The sequence below is a fragment of the Coregonus clupeaformis genome, chromosome 36 (genome assembly GCF_020615455.1).
Source record: "Coregonus clupeaformis isolate EN_2021a chromosome 36, ASM2061545v1, whole genome shotgun sequence".
In the NCBI taxonomy this organism is placed as follows: Eukaryota; Metazoa; Chordata; class Actinopteri; order Salmoniformes; family Salmonidae; genus Coregonus; species Coregonus clupeaformis.
In genome coordinates, this window is record NC_059227.1 from 3,312,636 (window position 1) to 3,335,464 (window position 22,829).

At 42.9% G+C, this 22,829-nt stretch overlaps 1 protein-coding gene across 1 annotated transcript in view; it reads right to left on the bottom strand.

The window, feature by feature from the left end:
- LOC121552948 (solute carrier family 22 member 16) overlaps positions 1–5,429 on the bottom strand; it is a 60,310-nt gene extending 54,881 nt beyond the window's left edge. The window contains exons 1-2 of the mRNA XM_041866061.2: positions 5,179–5,429; positions 1,351–1,833 (exon numbers count right to left, since the gene is read on the bottom strand). Coding sequence (XP_041721995.2) covers positions 1,351–1,833; positions 5,179–5,222 — 527 coding nt within the window. The 5' untranslated portion in view covers positions 5,223–5,429. The remainder of the gene's footprint in view (positions 1–1,350; positions 1,834–5,178) is intronic.
- Positions 5,430–22,829: the final 17,400 nt, after the last annotated feature.

The following is a 22,829-nucleotide window of genomic DNA, read 5'->3' on the forward strand; positions in this document are numbered from 1 at the left end:
AATAATAGTGAAGACATCAAAACTATAAAATAACACATATGGAATCATGTAGTAACCAAAAAAGTGTTAAACAAATCAACATATATTTTATATTTGAGATTCTTCAAATAGACATACTTTGCCTTGATGACAGCTTTGCACACTCTTGGCGTTCTCTCATGTAGTTATTTTATGTAGAGAGACAGGAAAATCATCCCAAATAGTGTCTAGCGGTGAAGTTTCCCTTTAAGCTGTATGTATCTGTATTTACATTAGGCTACAGTCTACAAACAGCTATACCACGTAGTCATAGGCCTATTAGGCTATAGGCCTACTGCATATTATTGTTGTTTGTTCCTGAACTTGTTCCTCCAGCTATCCTTCAGCACCACAAGTTGGTTCTATTTCTTTAACATCATTATACAATCCAGGCGCTGTCCTTTCAGCACCACGAAGTGCCCTCCAATCGCTTAAAATAACATCTCATTAAGATCTGTTGCCTACGCCTAATAGTCCTACTCATCACTTATTATTATTATTACAAATAGAAGATTATCACTTCTCACAATGGTGCTCGTTTAGTAAAGTTAAATCAAAACTGAATCAATGTCTCGCAAGATCACATAATGATTCATTTGTATTTTACAGAACCGAATATAATACCAAAGCAGAGCAGGCCTATAACGTTACTGTTACACCAAAAACACTTAATCATTTCTAATGAGATTTTAGGATGGTTAGCTGAAGCTGAATAGTTGAATTTTTTCTCATGCGCCAAAACTCATCAGTGTGCCACTAGGCAGGATATATGCTTTGATTGAAACAAAATACAAGAAACGCTAATAGTTTGTTAACACCATCTGCTCTAATTCTCTCACGAAACAGTAATTCAAGGAATGCATATTCCCATGAAACTAATTGAGATCAATCAAATGATTGGCATGGAAATGCAGTTTGGATGTTTCACCGGTAAAACTTGAAGAATTATCATTCCCGATTGACGGTGATGATGGCCTATTTTGAAATGAGGTAGCCTATGCCTAACTTGGTGTTTGAGCTTATTAAAAATAAAACAGTATGTGTGGGCGTAGGCAGACTTTGCAATTGGAGGATGCATTTTACAGTATGATAAGCTATGCAATTGGCTACATCTGTTGATACAAATGTTGATTGAGGAAATTATGATGTCATTTACTTTTTCTTTGCGCTCCCTCACATAAAACAAATTGCTCTACACCACTGATGATGACACCCATGTTTTGTCATCGACACCCTTCCAGTTATCAAGGTTCTCCATTGCACAGGGACCCTGCAGGGGGCAGACATGATCCCCATATTTGGGATTAGGTAGGTGGGGAGAGCTACTCTTACCTATCAGCGATGTCCCCGAACACCAGTGCTCCGACCAGCACCCCCATCATAAAGGTGGGCTGACACAGCTTGGCCAGCCATTCCCTGTCACACACCAGGTCCCAGTCCGTCACGATGCTCTGATACACCTCACTGTGGTCATACACGTAATGGTAGTTCCCGTCACACTTTTCCGTCGTGCTGTTGACGACCTGCTCGTAGGTAAAGTCTGTGGGGTTAATCCGCTGAGTGCACTGGCAGGTGCTAAGCTCCCACTGTTTGCCTTCCGCCGTTCGCACCACCAAGGGCCCGTTCGCCGGTTTGAAGAATGGTAGCACCTCCTCTAGAGAGGCACCAGTGTGGTTCCCATACAGGACGTCAGTGATGTTACCGGGCGGAGCGCAGACGAAGCTTGGCCTCTCCACGAGGAACACAGAGGCCAGGTAGTGGATTCCGCAGGCTATGGCCTGGAAGACAGCAGCAAAGTACAGACATGCCTGGAACCTAGGAGGCGGAGAGGAGGTGGAGAGGGAGAGAGAAGAGGAGAATCAAGGGGTTCAATAAAAGGATAACATGAGGAAGTTGCACTGTAAAACCAGTTAAGTTGCCAGTTAAATACTGTAATTTAGCTTTACAGTAGGGATGCTGTTAGCTCTTGAAAACCCTTCTGTAGGGTTTTCAGCGCTTAGCTTTGTCCACGGTTGGCTGCGTGTGAACTACAATTCCGAGGCTGTGTTTTAACATTTAGAAATGTCAATAATCATCACTTGCAAAACGGTTTTCGAAACATATGCTGATATGCCCCTTATCTTTCATATCAGCGAGAAAGAATCCTTCAAATAAAAAATATACACTTAATGTAGCAGCTTTTCACAGATCCATACGCTGTGTGTGCCTCCAGATGACAAACTACACTTCCTCCCAAGTTACGCTTACACACAGGTGTTCTGAGCATGCTAGATAGCTAATTAGCACAGGTGGCCGCCTATGTCCTCTGTCTGTCTTCCGTAAACAAGCACTGTAGCATGGAGATATAGCGGTGTGGGAACACTAACCATACGTAAAAATGTATGCACACATGACTGTAAGTCGCTTTGGATAAAAAATTCTGCTAAACGGCATATTAATATTATTAGAACCCAAACCCTATAAAGGTGTGTAGTAATTTTACCTTTTTTACATTATTATTTCTTGCTGATATAAAATATATGTTCCTTATGTTTTCTCGCAAGCAATTTGTTTTAACGCTCAGAACGAGCGTCGAGGCTCGCAACAAAACTCCCCCAGCCAGAAGATACTATCGTCAATAGGTGCTAAAGATAGTTAGCGTCTATGAATGGGTTAGGATGCTGTCAAATGTTTTACACTAAGAACAACAATGCTGTATTATACAATACAGAATTTTACTGTAATCGTTACAGCAACACAGCTGTATTATATAATTACAGTAATTTGCTGGAAACTCTGCTGCCAGTATAATGCTGTAAATTTACAGTACAGCATATTATGGTAATCAGTGTTAGTGTACCAATACTCTTACTGTAATATTTTTACGATAAATTTAATGAATAACTGGATGAATGTAATTCATTGAGGTGTTTGTATTTTACAGTATTTAACTGTAATTGCATGGGATTGGTGCAAGCAGGTTGGCTCCTAGGTAATGTGTTTTCATATTACTGCATATTAAATAATATACAAAAATAATATGAATATTTGGTGTTTAATATCACTTGTACATTTAGAGACCGTAAAAATGCACTATGCAGAAATCGCTCAGCCATTTCCTGGTTGCTAAAACTCTAAAATGTTAGTTTATGTGACAAAACAAGCAAGTATAGTGTAGAGAATCATCGTACCATCTAAACCGCTGTGAACTATATTCTCCATTACCAAAAATATTGTATTTTCAGCTATTTGAAGCTGGTGTACAAAACCGAAAGTAAAAGACGCAAAAATGAAACTTAAGAACGGAAAGAATAGAAATACCACACATAGAACAGATCTACCGCTTCTTAGACTTGCTTTCAATAAGAATGACAGATCTATAACAACCATTTCTATGTGAATTTAGTCAGGTCGCCCCAAAGTTAGATACCGCAGCTTTAATAAAAGCTTCCAAACTTGCAAAACAGACCAAGGACATGGCAAATTCTCAACCATTAAAAGTTTTAGTCTTGCTGCCACTCCATTCTGTTCTTTAAACACATTTAATTGTTGAGGCACTACTACCACATATCAGTTAAATTGGTACAGCATTCTCACTCACGGGTGCAACAAATGTAGCCTCTTACAAAGACACGCCTCAAAATATATGTTAATGAGCACAGAAATACCATGCACCCACTAGTGGTGAAAAGGTTTTTGGTGCTCCAAAAATATGGTAGGGTACTGTATTCTGTGGGGTGGAATTACAGTACCATTTGAAATACAGTACTTATTTAGAGTAATGTACTGTTAAACCAACGTTTCATTGGAATTTACAGTATAATTGACCAGTTACTCCTAAAATCACCCAGAGTGCGTTGCGATTCACGGCAATTTACTGTAAATAATTAATAGCTGTTAGTTTTATTGTATAATACTGTAAAAACAACAATACTTTAAAAAGTGTATGTAACCAAAGAAGAGCATAATTACAACACTAATTCAGAACATATTGTGTGCCTGTGTGTGTGGGGTGGGTGTTGGGGGAGAGAGACAAAGAGAGAGAGGAAGATGGAGATGGAGTTAAAATTGGGATTGGGTACAATCCTAGATCTATGATCGGGACAAATCTATTTGGGGTAAGGGGGTTCAGAGGCGCTTAAACACACAATGGGCAGGAGAGCATCCAGGAGAGAGAAGTCAGCAGCTGCTGAAAATATTATTCCATTTCACTGCCCTTTCAAGAAGATATTTACTAAAATAGTCTGAGCTTCATGCATTTCACCCGACATGATGTTGGCGCATGGAACTGAACATTTGAATCTACAGTAGGCATAAGCTATTACTGTAAAGAAATGCAGTATGTTAGAGTAATTTTTACAGGAGGCTTCCAATTACAGTTAATAACAGTATTTTTCAGCATTTTACCCATAATGCCATGCAATCTACAGCATTAATTCTGTAAAATACATTTAAGGTATTTTACCCTGCATTCTACAGTTTTCCTGTTGAAGTTAGTCTTACAGTGTGCATCAAAGGAATGAAACCATTATTATCCAACATAATTGATGCATGCATTCTTATAAAGTAGCCTAACAACAAAAAAAATCTCCATATGCAAAAAATCCAAACATTTCAAGTGCGCCTAGTACAGTGCCTTCAGAAAGTATTCAGATCCCTTGACTTTTTCCACATTTTGTTACATGGCAAATACTCAACCATCAAAAGTTTAGTCTTGCTGCCACTCCAATCTGTCCCCTAAACACATTTAAAGTGTTATGGTTACATAGTGAGAATGAAAAAAATATATATATATATTCTAACGGAGAATGTTTATACAATTTTAACGCGCCAATGATGCAATGCACTACACACCCGTCTCTCGAAAAGCAAGTTCATACCAACTTGAAGAAGGAAGAAAACTGCTGTATTTTGTTTGCAGAGAGAAAGAAAGAAACATCTACTATAAGGGCTGCCATATTTAGGGATACTATGTAGGCTAACCATAAATAGAACCATAATCCTCATAGAGCTATTTCAAAAAAATAACAATTTTGACTATAAGAGGGTGTACGGTCATCATATACCTAGGGAGGGTGGTCGAGTGAACAGGACAGATTCTGATAGTTTATGATAGTAGGGATATACTGATTCAACGCAATAAATATTTTGAAAATGTCATTATTGTTCTTGGTAGCCTACCTTTTGAAGTGTCCAAACTCATCGAATATACGCTCCACTCTCATAATTCGTTGACAGGTCGTGCGCACGACTCTCGCTCGGGTGTGGTGAGTAGCGGATTCTGACTCGCCACTGACAATTTGTATATGTTGGCTTTCACTGGATCCCCGGGTAGCATGGGTGCGCGCTTAGGGGACATTTCCACTCACTGCGTCTAACATGAAAAAATTGCTTTGCAATAACAAAAATTATCCTACTACGGTAAATCATTCATAGATGCTAACTGTAAGACCTCTCTCTCTCTCTGTCCCTCTGTCTCTCACAGACACACACCTGCACTTTTTCCAGGCTTGTGTTTTATGCTTCCTTTGTCTGACACACACAAACTTGCCATTCACATGTGTGTGTCAATCAATCAAATTGTATTTGTGACATGCGCCAAATACAACAGGTGTAGACTTTACCGTGAAATGCTTACTTATGAGCCCTTTTCCAAAAATGCAGAGTAAAAAAAAAAAAAAAAAAGAGTAACACAATAAAATTACAATAACGAGGCTATATACAAGGAGTACCGGTACTAAGTCAATGTGCTGGGGGTAAGAGGTAGTTGAGGTGATTGAGGTAATATGTACATGTACTGTAGGTAGGGGTAAAAGTGACTAGAAAATAGTGTGTGGGTGTGTGTGTACTGTGCTTGCATGTGCGTGTCTGCTGCATGTTTGTGGCAATAATATGTTACAAAAGGATCCATAGCTCCTATTAATGAATGACTGTTAGGCAGAGCATGCCTCTGTTGACTCTATCTGCCATAGGGCAGCTGGGGAAGAGCAGAGGTTTGGGTGGTTCTATTGACTTCCTGTATCCATCCACCCTGCCCTAGTTGGCTACAACAGGTACCATCTGTTTGTGTTAAGAGTGAAACTAAACTTTGACTGACTGACTGACCACCTGCTGGTAAAGCATAGGGCAGAAAAAGACCAATGGAATGGTAGAATTACACCAAATCTGTAAACTGTGTAGCCTTTCTGATAGGCACTTAACACTAGAAGCTCTGAGGCAGTAATTTTGACTGCATATTCTAGTCATATGAATTTAAAATGGAAATATCTCTGCATGCCCCCCTCCTAATATCCTGGCTGGTACACATCTGGACTTTAGCCTACTGTGCTACTGGTTTATGGGGAAAATGGCTGAAATATCATTTGATTATTAACTTTATGTCTATCTACTGAACATGAGCAGCCAAGTATGTTTCAGACTCACTCTTTCCTGGAGGCATCAACAGATACAGTAGCAGTAGTACTACTAGTAACTTTTGATCTCGCAACCTGTGCTCTTATTTTTTTAGGAAGGATCGATTTTGAGCCTTGTAATAGAGGCATAAGAGCACTGTAAAAAAAAAAATGATTCAACGTACAATAGTAAGGCAACCAGCGGCAAAAGGATTGCGAGTTCGCTCAACATTTAGGCCTATAGCTGAACCAACATACATTCTCAAGTTGAATTGTATATTCACTCAACTTTGAATTTTAGGATGAGTGAACATACAATTCAACTTGAGAATTTATTCTACTTTATTTGCATATAGTGCTTTGCCTTTGGAGTAAATTATAGTTACCATGCATGTCTGTATTTGTTAGCGACAGAGACATGATTGTTGTATTCAATGGTTTTCAGTATTGTAGCCTACACTGAGTGTTTAAATGCATTCGGAAAGTATTCAGATCCCTTGACTTTTTCCACATTTTGTTACGTTACAGCCTTATTCTAAAATTGATAAAAATGTGTTTCTTTCCTCATTAATCTACACACAATACCCCATAATGATAAGTAAAAACAGGTTGTTAGATTTTTTTGCAAATGTATATTTACATAAGTATTCAGACCATTTACTCAGTACTTAGTTGAAGCACCTTTGGCAGTGATTACAGCCTTGAGTCTTCTTGGGTATGACGCTACAAGCTTGGCACATCTGTATTTGGGGAGTTTCCCCCATTCTTCTCTGCAGATCCTCTCAAGCTCTTTCAGGTTGGATGGGGAGCGTTGCTGCACAGCTATTTTCAGGTCTCTCCAGATATGTTAGATCAGGTTCAAGTCTGGGCTCTGGCTGGGCCACTCAATGACATTCAGAGACTTGTCCCGAAGCCACCCCTGCGTTGTCTTGGCTGTGTGCTTAGCGTCGTTGTCCTGTTGGAAGGTGAACCTTCGCCCCAGTCTGAGGTCATGAGCGCTGTGGAGCAGGTTTTCATCAAAGATCTGTCTGTACTTTGCTCCGTTCATCTTTCCCACGATCCTGACTAGTCTCCCAGTCCCTGCCGCTGAAAAACATCCACACAGCATGATGCTGCTACCACCATGCTTCACCGTAGGGATGGTGCCAGGTTTCCTCCAGACGTGACGCTTGGCACTCAGGCCAAAGAGTTCAATAATGCTTTCACCAGACCAGAGAATCTTGTTTCTCATGGTCTGAGTTCTTTAGGTGCCTTTTGGCAAACTCCAAGCGGGCTGTCATGTGCCTTTTATTGAGGAGAGGCTTCCGTCTGGCCACTCTACCATAAAGGCCTGATTGGTAGAATGCTGCAGAGATGGTTGTCCTTCTGGAAGGTTCTCCCATCTCCACAGAAGAACTCTGGAGCTCTGTCAGAGTGACCATCAGGCTCTTGGTCACCTCCCTGACCAAGACCCTTCTGCCCCTGATTGCTCAGTTTGGCCAGTCGGCAGCTCTAGGAAGAGTGTTGGTGGTTCCAAAGTTCTTCCATTTAAGAATAATGGAGGCCACTGTGTTCTTGGAGACCTTCAATGCTGCAGAAATGTTTTGGTACCCTTCCCCAGTTCTGTGCCTCAACACAATCCTGACTAGGAGCTCTACGGACAATTCCTTCGACCTCATGGCTTGATTTTTGCTCTGACATGCACTGTCAACCTTATACAGTGAGGGAATAAAGTATTTGATCCCCTGCTGATTTTGTACGTTTGCCCACTGACAAAGAAATTATCAGTCTATAATTTTAATGGTAGGTTTATTTGAACAGTGAGAGACAGAATAACAACAAAAAAATCCAGAAAAACACATGTCAAAAATGTTATAAATTAATTAGCATTTTAATGAGGGAAATAAGTATTTGACCCCCTCTCAATCAGAAAGATTTCTGGCTCCCAGGTGTATTTTATACAGGTAACGAGCTGAGATTATGAGCACACTCTTAAAGGGAGTGCTCCTAATCTCAGCTTGTTACCTGTATAAAAGACACCTGTCCACAGACGCAATCAATCAATCAGATTCCAAACTCTCCACCATGGCCAATACCAAAGAGCTCTCCAAGGATGTCAGGGACAAGATTGTAGACCTACACAAGGCTGGAATGGGCTACAAGACCATTGCCAAGCAGCTTGGTGAGAAGGTGACAACAGTTGGTGCGATTATTCGCAAATGGAAGAAACACAAAATAAATGTAAATCTCCCTCGGCCTGGGGCTCCATGCAAGATCTCACCTCGTGGAGTTGCAATGATCATGAGAATGGTGAGGAATCAGCCCAGAACTACACGGGAGGATCTTGTCAATGATCTCAAGGCAGCTGGGACCATAGTCACCAAGAAAACAATTGGTAACACACTACGCCGTGAAGGACTGAAATCCTGCAGCGCCCGCAAGGTCCCCCTGCTCAAGAAAGCACATATACAGGGCCGTCTGATGTTTGCCAATGAACATCTGAATGATTCAGAGGAGAACTGGGTGAAAGTGTTGTGGTCAGATGAGACCAAAATGGAGCTCTTTGGCATCAACTCAACTCGCCGTGTTTGGAGGAGGAATGCTGCCTATGACCCCAAGAACACCATCCCCACCGTCAAACATGGAGGTGGAAACATTATGCTTTGGGGTGTTTTTCTGCTAAGGGGACAGGACAACTTCACTGCATCAAAGGGACGATGGACGGGGCCATGTACCGTCAAATCTTGGGTGAGAACCTCCTTCCCTCAGCCAGGGCATTGAAAATGGGTCGTGGATGGGTATTCTAGCATGACAATGACCCAAAACACACGGCCAAGGCAACAAAGGAGTGGCTCAAGAAGAAGCACATTAAGGTCCTGGAGTGGCCTAGCCAGTCTCCAGACCTTAATCCCATAGAAAATCTGTGGAGGGAGCTGAAGGTTCGAGTTGCCAAACGTCAGCCTCGAAACCTTAATGACTTGGAGAAGATCTGCAAAGAGGAGTGGGACAAAATCCCTGAGATGTGTGCAAACCTGGTGGCCAACTACAAGAAACGTCTGACCTCTTTGATTGCCAACAAGGGTTTTGCCACCAAGTACTAAGTCTTGTTTTGCAGAGGGGTCAAATACTTATTTCCCTCATTAAAATGCAAATCAATTTATAACAATTTTGACATGCGTTTTTCTGGATTTTGTTGTTGTTATTCTGTCTCTCACTGTTCAAATAAACCTACCATTAAAATTTTAGACTGATAATTTCTTTGTCAGTGGGCAAATGTACAAAATCAGCAGGGGATCAAATACTTTTTTCCCTCACTGTATAAACAAGGTGTGTGCCTTTCCAAATCATGTCCAATCAATTGAATTTACCACAGGTGGACTCCAATCAAGTTGTAGCAACATCTCAAGGATGATCAATGGAAACAGGATGCACCTGAGCTCAATTTCGAGTCTCATAGCAAAGGGTCTGAATACTTATGTAAAAATGTTTCTAAAAACCTGTTTTCGCTTTGTCATTATGGGGTATTGTGTGTAGATTGATAAGGACATTTTTTAATTTAATACATTTTAGAAAAGGCTGTAACGTAACAAAATGTGGAAAAAGTCAAGGCGTCTGAATACTTTCCGAATGCACTGTATATGAATATACAGTATATGAATATCTTTAAAATTAAACTCTTGCCGTATTGTATATTGCTCTCCGTTACTTTTTTTTTTGTATCAGCGTTAGCACTGTATACATAATCCAAATTATAGCTCCAAGATGGCGGCAATTAGAAAAATCAAAAAAATAGATTGTGCTGATTTACTGGCACACTGAAACATGTTGCTCGCCGTAGTTTAAGAACTCCATGGTGCTATAGTGCTAAAAACAATGACGTCATATCTGAATTCCTCCATCTTTATGTACCTATTAATTATAACTTTTAATCACCCGCAACCTGCATTCAGAATGACTGCCAGGGTTGAGAATATTGATTATTGAGACTATCTAAATCATATAAACTGGAACAGCCATCTCAGTAACGGGTGGAATAAATCTAACTACTATCAGATTGGATTAATTTTGAAAAATGTACAGGTAACTGCCGAAATAAAGGAAACACCAACATAAATTGTCTTAATAGGGCTTTGGGGCACCACAAGCCTGAATGTTCTACAAGTGTCTGGAACTCTATTGGAGGGATATATAATTTCCATAATTTGGTGTTTTGTTGATGGTGGTGGAAAATGCTGTCTCAGGCAACGCTCCAGAATCTCCCATAAGTGTTCAATTGGGTATAAGATCTGGTGACTGAGGCGGCCATGGCATATGGTTAACATCCTTTCCATACTCATCAAACCATTCAGTGACCACTTGTGCCCTATGGATGGGCACATTGTCATCCTATGGGGGCATAGCCATGGTAGCCAAAATAATGGCCTGCTCAGCATTTGTATACATGACCCTAAGCATGATGGGATGTTAATTGCTTAATTAATTCAGGAACCACACCTGTGTGGAAGCACCTGCTTTCAATATGCTTTGTATCCCTCATTTACTCAAGTGTTTCCATTATTTTGGCAGTGACCTGTATGTTATTTATATTTGTGTAGCATAAGATTAATCAACCAATCCATGTACATGCAAAAACACATTTATTGAAACAATCAATTCTGAAAATCAACCTGCAAGAGAGCATGCTGGGAATGATGGGTGTGGTTTTGAGTTTTGAGCAAACATGAATTTGTAATTTTACCCAAGCTTTTTCAGTTTGTTGAGTAAACAACCTTAAAAAAATTAGCTTACATTTTCATCCATTTCAGGTCCTCTCACAGAATAACGTTAAGTTGGCTTTTTTACAGTGTGGTAAAAACAAGATAACACAGGGAGTCACAGAGCCTCTGGAAGTGGCATTGGGAGATGTTTTTTTATTTATGAAAGAAAAGTCCATGCTGTGGATATGGATAATAAGGGTCTATACTATACTGAACGCAGCATGCAACAATCATTTTTTTTAAACCATAAATAAAAGTAGGGGCGTGGATCAGAAAACCAGTCAGTATCTGGTGTGACCACCATTTGCCGCACGACACATCTCCTTCGCACAGAGTTGATCAGGCTGTTGATTGTGGCCTGTGGAATGTTGTCCCACTCCTCTTCAATGGCTGTGCAAAGTTGCTGGATATTGGCGGGAACTGGAACACACTGTCGTACACGTCGATCCAGAGCATCCCAAACATACTCAATGGGTGACATGTCTGGTGAGTATGCAGGCCATGGAAGAACTGGGACATTTTCAGCTTCCAGGAATTGTGTACAGATCCTTGCGACATGGGGCCTTGCATTATCATGCTGAAACATGAGGTGATGGCGGCGGATGAATGGCACAACAATGGGCCTCAGAATCTTGTCACGGTATCTCTGTGCATTCAAATTGCCATCAATAAAATGCAATTGTGTTCGTTGTCTGTAGCTTATGCCTGCCCATACCATAACCCCACCGCCACCATGGGGCATTCCTGCAGTCAGCATGCCAATTGCACGCTTCCTCAAAACTTGTGTTGTGTGACAAAACTGCACATTTTAGAGTGGCCTTTTACTGTACCCAGCACAAGGTGCACCTGTGTAATGATCATGCTGTTTAATCAGCTTCTTTATATGCCACAGGTGGATGGATTAACTTGGCAAAGGATAAATGCTCACTAACAGGGATGTAAACAAATTTGTGCATCAAATTTGAGAGAAATAAGCTTTTTGTGCATAGAGAACATTTCTGGGATCTTTTATTTCAGCTCATTAAACATGGGACCAACACATGTTGCGTTTCTATTTTTTTTCAGTGTAGTTGGTTGGTGTTGAGTTGATATTCAAAAGAAAGAGAGGCAGCTTGGTGTTGGTTGGCATGAGAATGTGAAGAACATGATGCTCTACAATATCTGGTAACCCCGCCCAACCTCTGCAGTAGATAACTGTCCTCACGCCTCTCCAGCAAAATCCTTCAAACACACACACAATCGCGCACACACAAACAAGCACACACAAATGCGCACACACACTTATGCGTACATGCACACGCACATGCACATGCACACACACACACACACACACACACACACACACATTACAGACACGAATGCACGCACACACACATCCCTATGCAGACGTGTTGCTGTGGGAATCAGCCAGTTGTCACTGGTGCAGGTGCAGGTGAAGGTTGCTCTGGTCTGCCTGTTTGCCTTGGGCAAGAACACACCTACGCCCACCATATAACAGTACTATGGAGGTCAATGTGTAGAAATACTGTTCACTCACTCACTACAAAAAAAAAGAAAAAAAAAGATGTTGATTCAACATGAGGATATGCTAAGATCACCTATACTCTTAAAAAAACCAATCAAACGCTTCTGTTGGAGACAGACAGGTAGAGTGGCGAATGAGGTGAGCCCCTCAACTCCTTATAAGGGGCCGCCCTCTGGTCATTCTCGCGTCTCTTACTCGCGAAGAGTATTCTGAAAGCTCTCCTCGGCATGACTGGAACCATGTTTTCTTGCTTAACAGCTCACAAGCAAACCGTGTAGGATATCGCTGCCAAGCGTAAGTCTTCAGACCATGAGTACTGACCAAAAGGTTTTTCCTTTGAGTAGAAATTGCTTTTGTACTTCTCACTCTCCGGTTGTAGCTAGCTCTACGACTAGCTATTGAGACTCGGTTAGCCCACGCTGCAAGGCTTTGGCGAGCTTGCTGAGAGGCAAGCTAACCTCACTAGCATATCCTACACACACACACACACACACACACACACACACACACTCTACCTGAAGGCTAACTCTGCCCCCACACAGTTCCCTTCATCCAGCACTGAGCTAGCTACAACACACCTTCACCACGAGGTAGCAGCTAGCTAGCTAGCTAACACTCCACTAGCCTCGCAGCTATAACGTTTTACTGTGCTCATCATTGCTAGCTATTGGCCACAAGGCTTCCAACTTGCTAGCCTACACCGTTTACACATTGTTCTTACAACAGGCATTGCTTTTTCTTCCTAGCAAGCCTTGTTCCTCACAATGGCCACTGCTATCCCTTTCCAGGACATGCCTAGCCCCCTGTTCTTGCACTTGCAGTTCCATTATTGCAGCTTAAACGAGCATCTATCTTGATAGCCCCTCTTGACACCGAGGCTCAGCTCCCCTTCAACCGAGCCCAGCTGGGGCGAGGTCATGGATAGCCTCGACTCCCTCTCCTCAATGTCTGATGACTTAATGGGCATGTTCAAGCGGATCACTTCTGTCAAGTCGGTGACCATCATTGTCCGACTTGCACCTACATGTCAACTGCATGAACTTGACAAAAATCATGTGATCAAAGGTAATAAAGTTTTGACTGCAGTCGACTGCACGTTTCTGAAGTTGCTCTTCACCAACTTCATTCTGCAGCCATCACCTGCATTATGGGAGGCTCTATTGTCAATTAATCATCATGGTGTTTTTGTTTGAGCCAGTTGAACGTGACCAAAGTGATTTATGTGTACAGTGGATATATACAAATAAATGTGATATTTGAGGCTTTTTCTCACTAATTGATTGTACATGTATTGTATGTATACACACAATATTATATTCTGATTTCAGTTTGTGATTGTGTGAGATGGGGGTTAGATACCTCCACTGCCATGTTGATCTGAGCTATGCTATTGGAAAACCACATTAGTGTCCGACTTTAGGTTGCAGATGCACCTCCCCCGACTTCACTACTCAACTTTCGTCTACAGTCGGTTGCTTTAGCCTTACCACTCAATGTCAGGGGAAAATGAGCTAGGGGATGACGAGGATGAAGATGGGATTTCTCATGGATGTCCTCGAGATGGCCCCGGAGATGGTGGTTGATGAACCCATTATCCCATCCTCTCAGGCCCGCAGATCTGACGGCCCCAAGAGCAGCGAAGCCACCCTTCCTTCGTTGGAGTTTGGGCTCTTCCATGTCTGAAAGCGAGCCACGGCTAGACTTGACTTAGAGTGGCCGTCTCCCGTAGTGGCTCAGGGCCCATTAAGGGACCTGTACGATGGAAAGAGACTCCTGTCTCATACAGGCCTGGTAAAACAGCTGCTCTCCATGGTACCAGGTTGCCTCAGGGAAGCTAAAAGCTTGTGGGACAAACCACTCACTAGCAGGATTCTTGCTAGGTGCAACTGAGCCTGGACATGCATAATTGGAGGAATCTGGGTTTGGCAACCCTCCCACGGTGGAGACTGGCTAACCACCTCAACCCCTCGTGCCATGTTACTAACAACGCCGGCACCTCACTCCCTGAAAAGATGGAGCATTTACTGACTCCATTTTTCAGAAGACGTACAAAGCCACAGCCCAATCAATCAGAGCTCTCAATGTGACCTATTTATTGTTGGCTTTACAGGCTGAGCTACTAGAGGAGGTGGGGAAGCAACTGGACCTGGACACCCTTGATCCAGATGCTTGGGAAGAGGGCTGTATGATTACAGACCTAAACCTCTGTGCATCCCGTAATGCCATATAAGACTGTGGTTTGTACCATGAGCCTAGCAGTGGTGGGAGAAAGGGCACTTTGGCTGAGCTTCTCAAGCTGAACAGATAAAGAAAAGGTGGACCTCCTGGATTCCCCAGTTCAGGCCCACTGTCACCGCCATGCGGCAGAAGTGTGACATGCGCAAGAAAGAAGGTGAAGCTTTCATCTTCTGTCTGCCATGCAGACCCGGGCCCCATGGCAGCCCGTTGGTTCTTGAACTCTTTGGCCTGAATGCCAAGTGACATGTCTCGAGGAAACCTGGCACCATCCCTATGGTGAAGCATGGTGGTGGCAGCATCAAGCTGTGGGGATGTTTTTCAGCGGCAGGGACTGGGAGACTAGTTAAGATCGCTAAAGATGAACGGAGCAAAGTACAGACAGAGATCCTTGATGAAAACCTGCTCCAGAGCATTCAGGACCGCAGACAGAGCTTGAGAGGATCTGCAGAGAAGAATGGGAGAAACTCCCCAAATACAGGTGTGCCAAGCTTGTAGTGTCATACCCAAGAAGACTCAAGGCTGTAATCGCTGCCAAAGGTGCTTCAACAACGTACTGAGTAAAGGGTCTGAAAACGTATGTAAATGTGGTATTTCAGCTTTTTATTTTTTATATATTTGCAAAAACATTCTAAAAAAACAGTTTTTGCCGAATGCACTGTATATACATTTGAAGTCTGAAGTTTACATACACCTTAGCCAAATACATTTAAACTCAGTCTTTCACAATTCCTGACATTTAATCCTAGTAACAATTCCCTGTCTATGGTCAGTTAGGATCACCACTTTATTTTCAGAATGTGAAATGTCAGAATAATAGTAGAGAGAATGATTTATTTCAGCTTTTATTTCTTTCATCACATTCCCAGTGGGTCAGAAGTTTACATACACTCAATTAGTATTTGGTAGCATTGCCTTTAAATTGTTTAACTTGGGACAAACGTTTCATGTAGCCTTCCACAAGCTTCCCACAATAAGTTGGGTGAATTTTGGCCCATTCCTCCTGACAGAGCTGGTGTAACTGAGTCAGGTTTCTAGGCCTCCTTGCTCACACACGCTTTTTCAGTTCTGCCCACACATTTTCTATAGGATTGAGGTCAGGTCTTTGTGATGGCCACTCCAATACCTTGGCTTTGTTGTCCTTAAGCCATTTTGCCACAACTTTGGAAGTATGCTTGGGGTCATTGTCCATTTGGAAGACCCATTTGCAACCAAGCTTTAACTTCCTGACTGATGTCTTGAGATGTTGCTTCTATAAATCCACATAATTTTCCTTCCTCATGATGCCATCTATTTTGTGAAGTGCACCAGTCCCTCCTGCAGCAAAGCACCCCCACAGCATGATGCTGCCAACCCCGTGCTTCACAGTTGGGATGGTGTTCTTCGACTTGCAAGCAACCCCCTTTTTCCTCCAAACATAACAATGGTCATTATGGCCAAATAGTTCTAATTTTGTTTTATCAGACCAGAGGACATTTCTCCAAAAAGTACGATCTTTGTCCCCATGTGCAGTTGCAAACCGTAGTCTGGCTTTTTTATGGCGGTTTTGGAGCAGTGGCTTCTTCGTCGCTGAGCGGCCTTTCAGGTTATGTCGATATAGGACTCGTTTTACTGTGGATATAGATACTTTTGTACCTGTTTCCTCCAGCATCTTCACAAGGTCCTTTGCTGTTGTTCTGGTATTGATTTGCACTTTTCACACCAAAGTACGTTCATCTCTAGGAGACAGAACGTGTCTCCTTCCTGAGCGGTATGACGGCTGCGTGGTCTCATGGTGTTTATACTTGCATACTATTGTTTGTACAGATGAACGTGGTACCTTCAGGCGTTTGGAAATTGCTCCCAAGGATGAACCAGACTTGTGGAGGTCTACAATTATTATTCTGAGGTCTTGGCTGATTTCTTTAGATTTTCCCATGATGTCAAGCAAAGAGGCACTGAGTTTGAAGGTAGGCCTTGAAATACACTGCTCCAAAAAATAAAGGGAACACTAAAATAACACATCCTAGATCTGAAAAAATGAAATAATCTTATTAAATACTTTTTTCTTTACATAGTTGAATGTGCTGAAAACAAAATCACACAAAAATTATCAATGGAAATCAAATGTATCAACCCATGGAGGTCTGGATTTGGAGTCACCCTCAAAATTAAAGTGGAAAACCACACTACAGGCTGATCCAACTTTGATGTAATGTCCTTAAAAGAAGTCAAATGAGGCTCAGTAGTGTGTGTGGCCTCCACGTGCCTGTATGACCTCCCTACAACGCCTGGGCATGCTCCTGATGAGGTGGCAGATCTCCTCCCAGACCTGGACTAAAGCATCCGCCAACTCCTGGACAGTCTGTGGTGCAACATGGCGTTGGTGGATGAAGCGAGACATGATGTCCCAGATGTGCTCAATTGGATTCAGGTCTGGGGAACGGGCGGGCCAGTCCATAGCATCAATGCCTCCCCCTTCAGGAACTGCTGACACACTCCAGCCACATGAGGTCTAGCATTGTCTTGCATTAGGAGGAACCCAGGGCCAACCGCACCAGCATATGGTCTCACAAGGGGTCTGAGGATCTCATCTCGGTACCTAATGGCAGTCAGGCTACCTCTGGCGAGCACATGGAGGGCTGTGCGGCCCCTAAAGAAATGCCACCCCACACCATGACTGACCCACCGCCAAACCGGTCATGCTGGAGGATGTTGCAGGCAGCAGAACATTCTCCACGGCGTCTCCAGACTCTTTCACGTCTGTCACGTGCTCAGTGTGAACCTGCTTTCATCTGTGAAGAGCACAGGGCGCCAGTGGCGAATTTGCCAATCTTGGTGTTCTCTGGCAAATGCCAAACGTCCTGCACGGTGTTGGGCTGTAAGCACAACCCCCACCTGTGGACGTCTGGCCCTCATACCACCCTCATGGAGTCTGTTTCTGACCGTTTGAGCAGACACATGCACATTTGTGGCCTGCTGGAGGTCATTTTGCAGGGCTCTGGCAGTGCTCCTCCTGCTCCTCCTTGCACAAAGGCGGAGGTAGCAGTCCTGCTGCTGGGTTGTTGCCCTCCTACGGCCTCCTCCACGTCTCCTGATGTACTGGCCTGTCTCCTGGTAGCGCCTCCATGCTCTGGACACTACGCTGACAGACACAGCAAACCTTCTTGCCACAGCTCACATTGATGTGCCATCCTGGATGAGCTGCACTACCTGAGCCACTTGTGTGGGTTGTAGACTCCGTCTCATGCTACCACTAGAGTGAAAGCACCGCCAGCATTCAAAAGTGACCAAAACATCAGCCAGGAAGCATAGGAACTGAGAAGTGGTCTGTGGTCACCACCTGCAAAACCACTCCTTTATTGGGGGTGTCTTGCTAATTGCCTATAATTTCCACCTGTTGTCTATTCCATTTGCACAACAGCATGTGCAATTTATTGTCAATCAGTGTTGCTTCCTAAGTGGACAGTTTGATTTCACAGAAGTGTGATTGACTTGGAGTTACATTGTGTTGTTTAAGTGTTCCCTTTATTTTATTTTAGCAGTGTACATCCACAGGTACACCTCCAATTGACTCAGAAGCTTCTAAAGCCATGACATAATTGTCTGGAATTTTCCAAGCTGTTTAAAGGCACAGTCAACTTAGTGTATGTAAACTTCTGACCCACTGGAATTGGGATACAGTGAATTATAAGTGAAATAATCTGTCTGTAAACAATTGTTGGAAAAATTACTTGTGTCATGCACAAAGTAGATGTCCTAACCGACTTTCCAAAACTATAGTTTGTTAACAAGAAATGTGTGGAGTGGTTGAAAAACGAGTTTTAATGACTCTGTCACGGTTTCGGCCGAGGCTGCTCCTCCTCCTTGTTAGGGCAGGTTTCGGCGGTCGTCGTCCCCGGAGTACTAGCTGCCACCGATCTATGTTTCATGTTCGTTTGGTTTTGTCTTGATGTTGTACACCTGTGTCTAGTTAGTCCTCGTTAGTGTCCTATTTAGTTCTCGTTGTGTGTGTTTGGTGTTGTGTGTGATTGCTCCTCTGTTTGGTGTTCTGAGCTACGTATCCTCCCTCCGTTGTTCGGAGAGGTTTTCGCACATGTTAGTGCGCCTTTTGTTTGACGCCTGTGTGCGCCTTTATGTCGCCTCCGGGCTTATGGTTCTCGTGTACAACGTGAATAACTCACTAAAGTCTTTTGGACTAAGCTTCTGCGTCCTGCGCTTGATTCCTGCACCACACCCACCTTCAGCACCCCTGACAGACTCCAACCTAAGTGTATGTAAACTTCCGACTTCAACTGTATACGTATATATTATTTTTCTTTTCTTTTTTCTTTTCTTTAAGACAACAATGCAATACAATAAAAATGGCCGCTCCGATCAGTTGGTGCTCTGGTCAGTGGGTGAGCTCGCCCCCATCCGCCCCGAGACGCCGGCAAGGCCCCGTCTTCCGCCCAACGGGGTACTTTGTCCTTGTTCATAGTGAGGCCTGGAGCTCTGGATGGTGCTAGGAGACCTTGAGCATTGTCTTCTGAAATTCCCCTCCTCCCCACACTGGAAGCAGGTGACTTTGGCACCTCTGTTTGGGCTTGGGGACTGGAACATGACTCTACCTTGGCCGGACCCCCTTCTCTCCCTCTCAGCTCTGGGTAGCTGTTGGTGCCGGACATGGCAAACTTGGGGGGTGCAGGGGGTTGTTTGAGGTTTCTCAGCTCCAGCTGTAGCTGTTTCATTTCTTCCAGCAGAGACTCAAACTTAGAATCAAAATGTTGTTGTGTGACATACGGGGGCCCTTGAATGTAACTGGTTGTTTGTCTAAGTCGGACCACGATAGGCGTCGAGCCCTGTGCCTTGAGTCGCTGTCACGGCCAACGGTTGCCTTGAAGTTGTGCTCATTCACAACTGAGCTGAGGGCATACTGGTCAACTGAGTATGTGGGACAATTTGAGGAAGCACTCATTTACAAAACAGAGACACACCCCCTACTTTCTAAAATCCTCCTATGGAAGAGATACATTGATGATGTCTTTGTGCTCTGGGAAGGAAGTCAGCAGGAACTGAATGAATTCCAAACTCTGCTAAACGAGAGCTCTAAATATCTCAGATTCACCATGCAGACTGATGAGAGAAAAATAAACTACCTGGACATGGATCCTCAAAGAGAATGATGCATTACATACAGACTTATACACAACGCCCACAGACTGCAATACCCTGTTACGTGCGGATAGTATGCATCCACTTCCCCTCAAGAATGGTCTACCATATAGCCAGTTATGCAGGGTTAAATGAATGTGTGGCCACCAGTCAGATTTTGACAGCAGTGCTAAGAAAATGATAGATACATTCAAAATGAGAGGGTACAAGGACAAAACTCCTGATGCTGCAATGATGAAAATATCTCAAAACCCAAGAGAGGAATTGCTAAAAACTCAACCAAACATACAGTCCCCTTTAGCTCAGTTGGTAGAGCATGGCGCTTGCAACGCCAGGGTTGTGGGTTCGTTTCCCACGGGGGGCCAGTATGAAAATGTGTGCACTCACTAACTGTACGTTGCTCTGGATAAGAGCGTCTGCTAAAATTTAAGAAAAACAACGCAATAGACTTTTGCGCTAAGTACACCATGTGTTCGGAGAAAATTAAAGCAATCCTGAAAAAGCACTGGCATATTCTGCAATCAGACAAAGCAATTGCACACCTCTTCAAGGAACCCCACTGGTGGTCTATAAGCGTGGTCGCAATACTGGGGATAGCTTAGTGAGATCTGACCTGCCCCCTGAGCCCACTCAGACACTCTTGACACCCATTCCAAATGGAAACTACAAATGTGGCTCATGCGCACAGTGCAATAGCACTACAAAAACATATTTCTTCAGACACCCACATACAGGTCGAAAAATCTGTTCACTTGGGAAAACCTACTTAGGACAAACGAAAAGACAATTAAAACAACACATAGCTGAACACCGCAGCTCAATCAGGTGTAAGAACACTGACTATCCAGTAGCAGCTCACTTTGTTGAAGCTAACTATCTCATCTCCTCCCTCAAACACACAGGCATTGAGCATGTTGCTCTACCAAGGAGAGGAGGTAACATCGAGACCCTACTACTACAGAGGAAGGCCTACTGGATATCCTTTTAAAAACGTTGACCCCTAGTGGTCTGAATATTGACTTTGATCTCAGGCCCTTCTTATGAACAATTATATTTTCCATGAACAAGTCTTATAAATGAATATATTCTGTCTACAGCTTATCCACCTACACCCAATATGTTCCCCCTGTTGATGATGCTTATTATGCATTATGGTTGAACCAAAAGATGACATGCAACAAAATATTTATGAAATAGGAAACAATTAAATATATATGTGAAATTAAATCAAAGAATCATGTATGTTGATGCTAATCTTATGCTAATGCTAATGATAACAATAGTCTAATATATTCAATATGCTGTAAACTATTGTCTTTTAACAGTTTCACTCAATTCATTTTAATCAACCTAATAATTATGACACACCCCTCACTATTGTCATTGGTTGCACTAATGCACTAATTGTCTACATAACCTGGTTCAAGCATTCATGACATTACCCTGAAGAAGGCACTGTGATGCCGAAACGTTGGTGGTTTACCCAATAAATTACTGGGAGTTTATACATAGTGTGCAACTCTCTTTGTTTTTATAGGGCATACTGGTCAATGACATGAAGTTCTGCTGCTAAGGGTGATGTGTTTGATAGGGCCCCACTGAGAGAGGGGCCAGCTGCAGCACCATGATATCTGAGGTTAGTGTGAACTTAGGATGACGTCTATCTTCCTGTTAATCCTCTTCTCCAGTTGGTCACATCTCTTCTCAGATTTTTCACTAAGCTGCCGCTGGCCCTCGCTTAGCTGCGCTGGCTATCCTTCATCCTGCTTAGCTTGTCCATCAGCGTACAGACCCATTCAGGAGTGGGGTCCTTGGAAGCAGGCTGTGTAGGCTCGCCAGCCCCATCTCCATCATCAGACCCATCCCTCATTCTTAGTTAGAAAATGGACTGAGTTGAAAAATATTGAAAAAGTAGTTGGAGAAAAAAAAATATATTTCTCATATATTCATGAAAAACTGGGGCTCAATGTCTTTAAGAAATTTATTAGTCAAATAGTTTTGACATACAAAAAATTAAAATTAAAGAAAATACTGTGCTGGGAGGAAAACTGTCTCTCTCTGTATTTAAGGAAAAACGAATAAATTGGAGGAGAGAAAATAAGTAAACAGTCCCTCTCTGTAGTACAAACAGCACAGGACTTTACATTGCACTGTGACATAAAAATCATAATAATGAGCTGGAAAAGGAAAACTATCTCACTCTGTATCCTGATAAATTGGTTCCATGCATTGACAGCATCCTGCCACAGTGTATCACTTTCCAACGTTGAAACGGTCCTCCTCACGAAGCGATGTTTGGCTGCAGTAGTTTTTCCCGCGTTGTCATGGCAACAGGATGCTTCTCGGCCAGGGGGATAACATAGCAGGCTACAGCTAGCTACTTCTGGTGACAGTTGGCTAGCCACGCCGATTGCGGTGAGTTTGACGTCCGTTTTCTTATTTACTGAACAAAAATATAAATGCAACATGTAAAGTGTTGGTCCAATGTTTCATGAGCTGACATAAAAGCACAAAAATAAGCACAAAAAGCTTATTTCTCTAAAATGTTGTGCACAAATTTGTTTTACATCCATGTTGCATATCAAGAAGCTGATTAAACAGCATTATCATTACACAGGTGCTGGGGACAACAAAAGGCTACTCTAAAATGTGCAGTTTTGTCACACAACACAATGTCATAGATGTGTCAAATTTTGAGGGATTGGCATGCTGACTGCAAGAATGTCCACTTCATTACCATAAGCCGCCTCTTTTTTTGGCAGTACGTCCAACCGGCCTCACAACCGCAGACCACGTGTAACCATGCCAGCC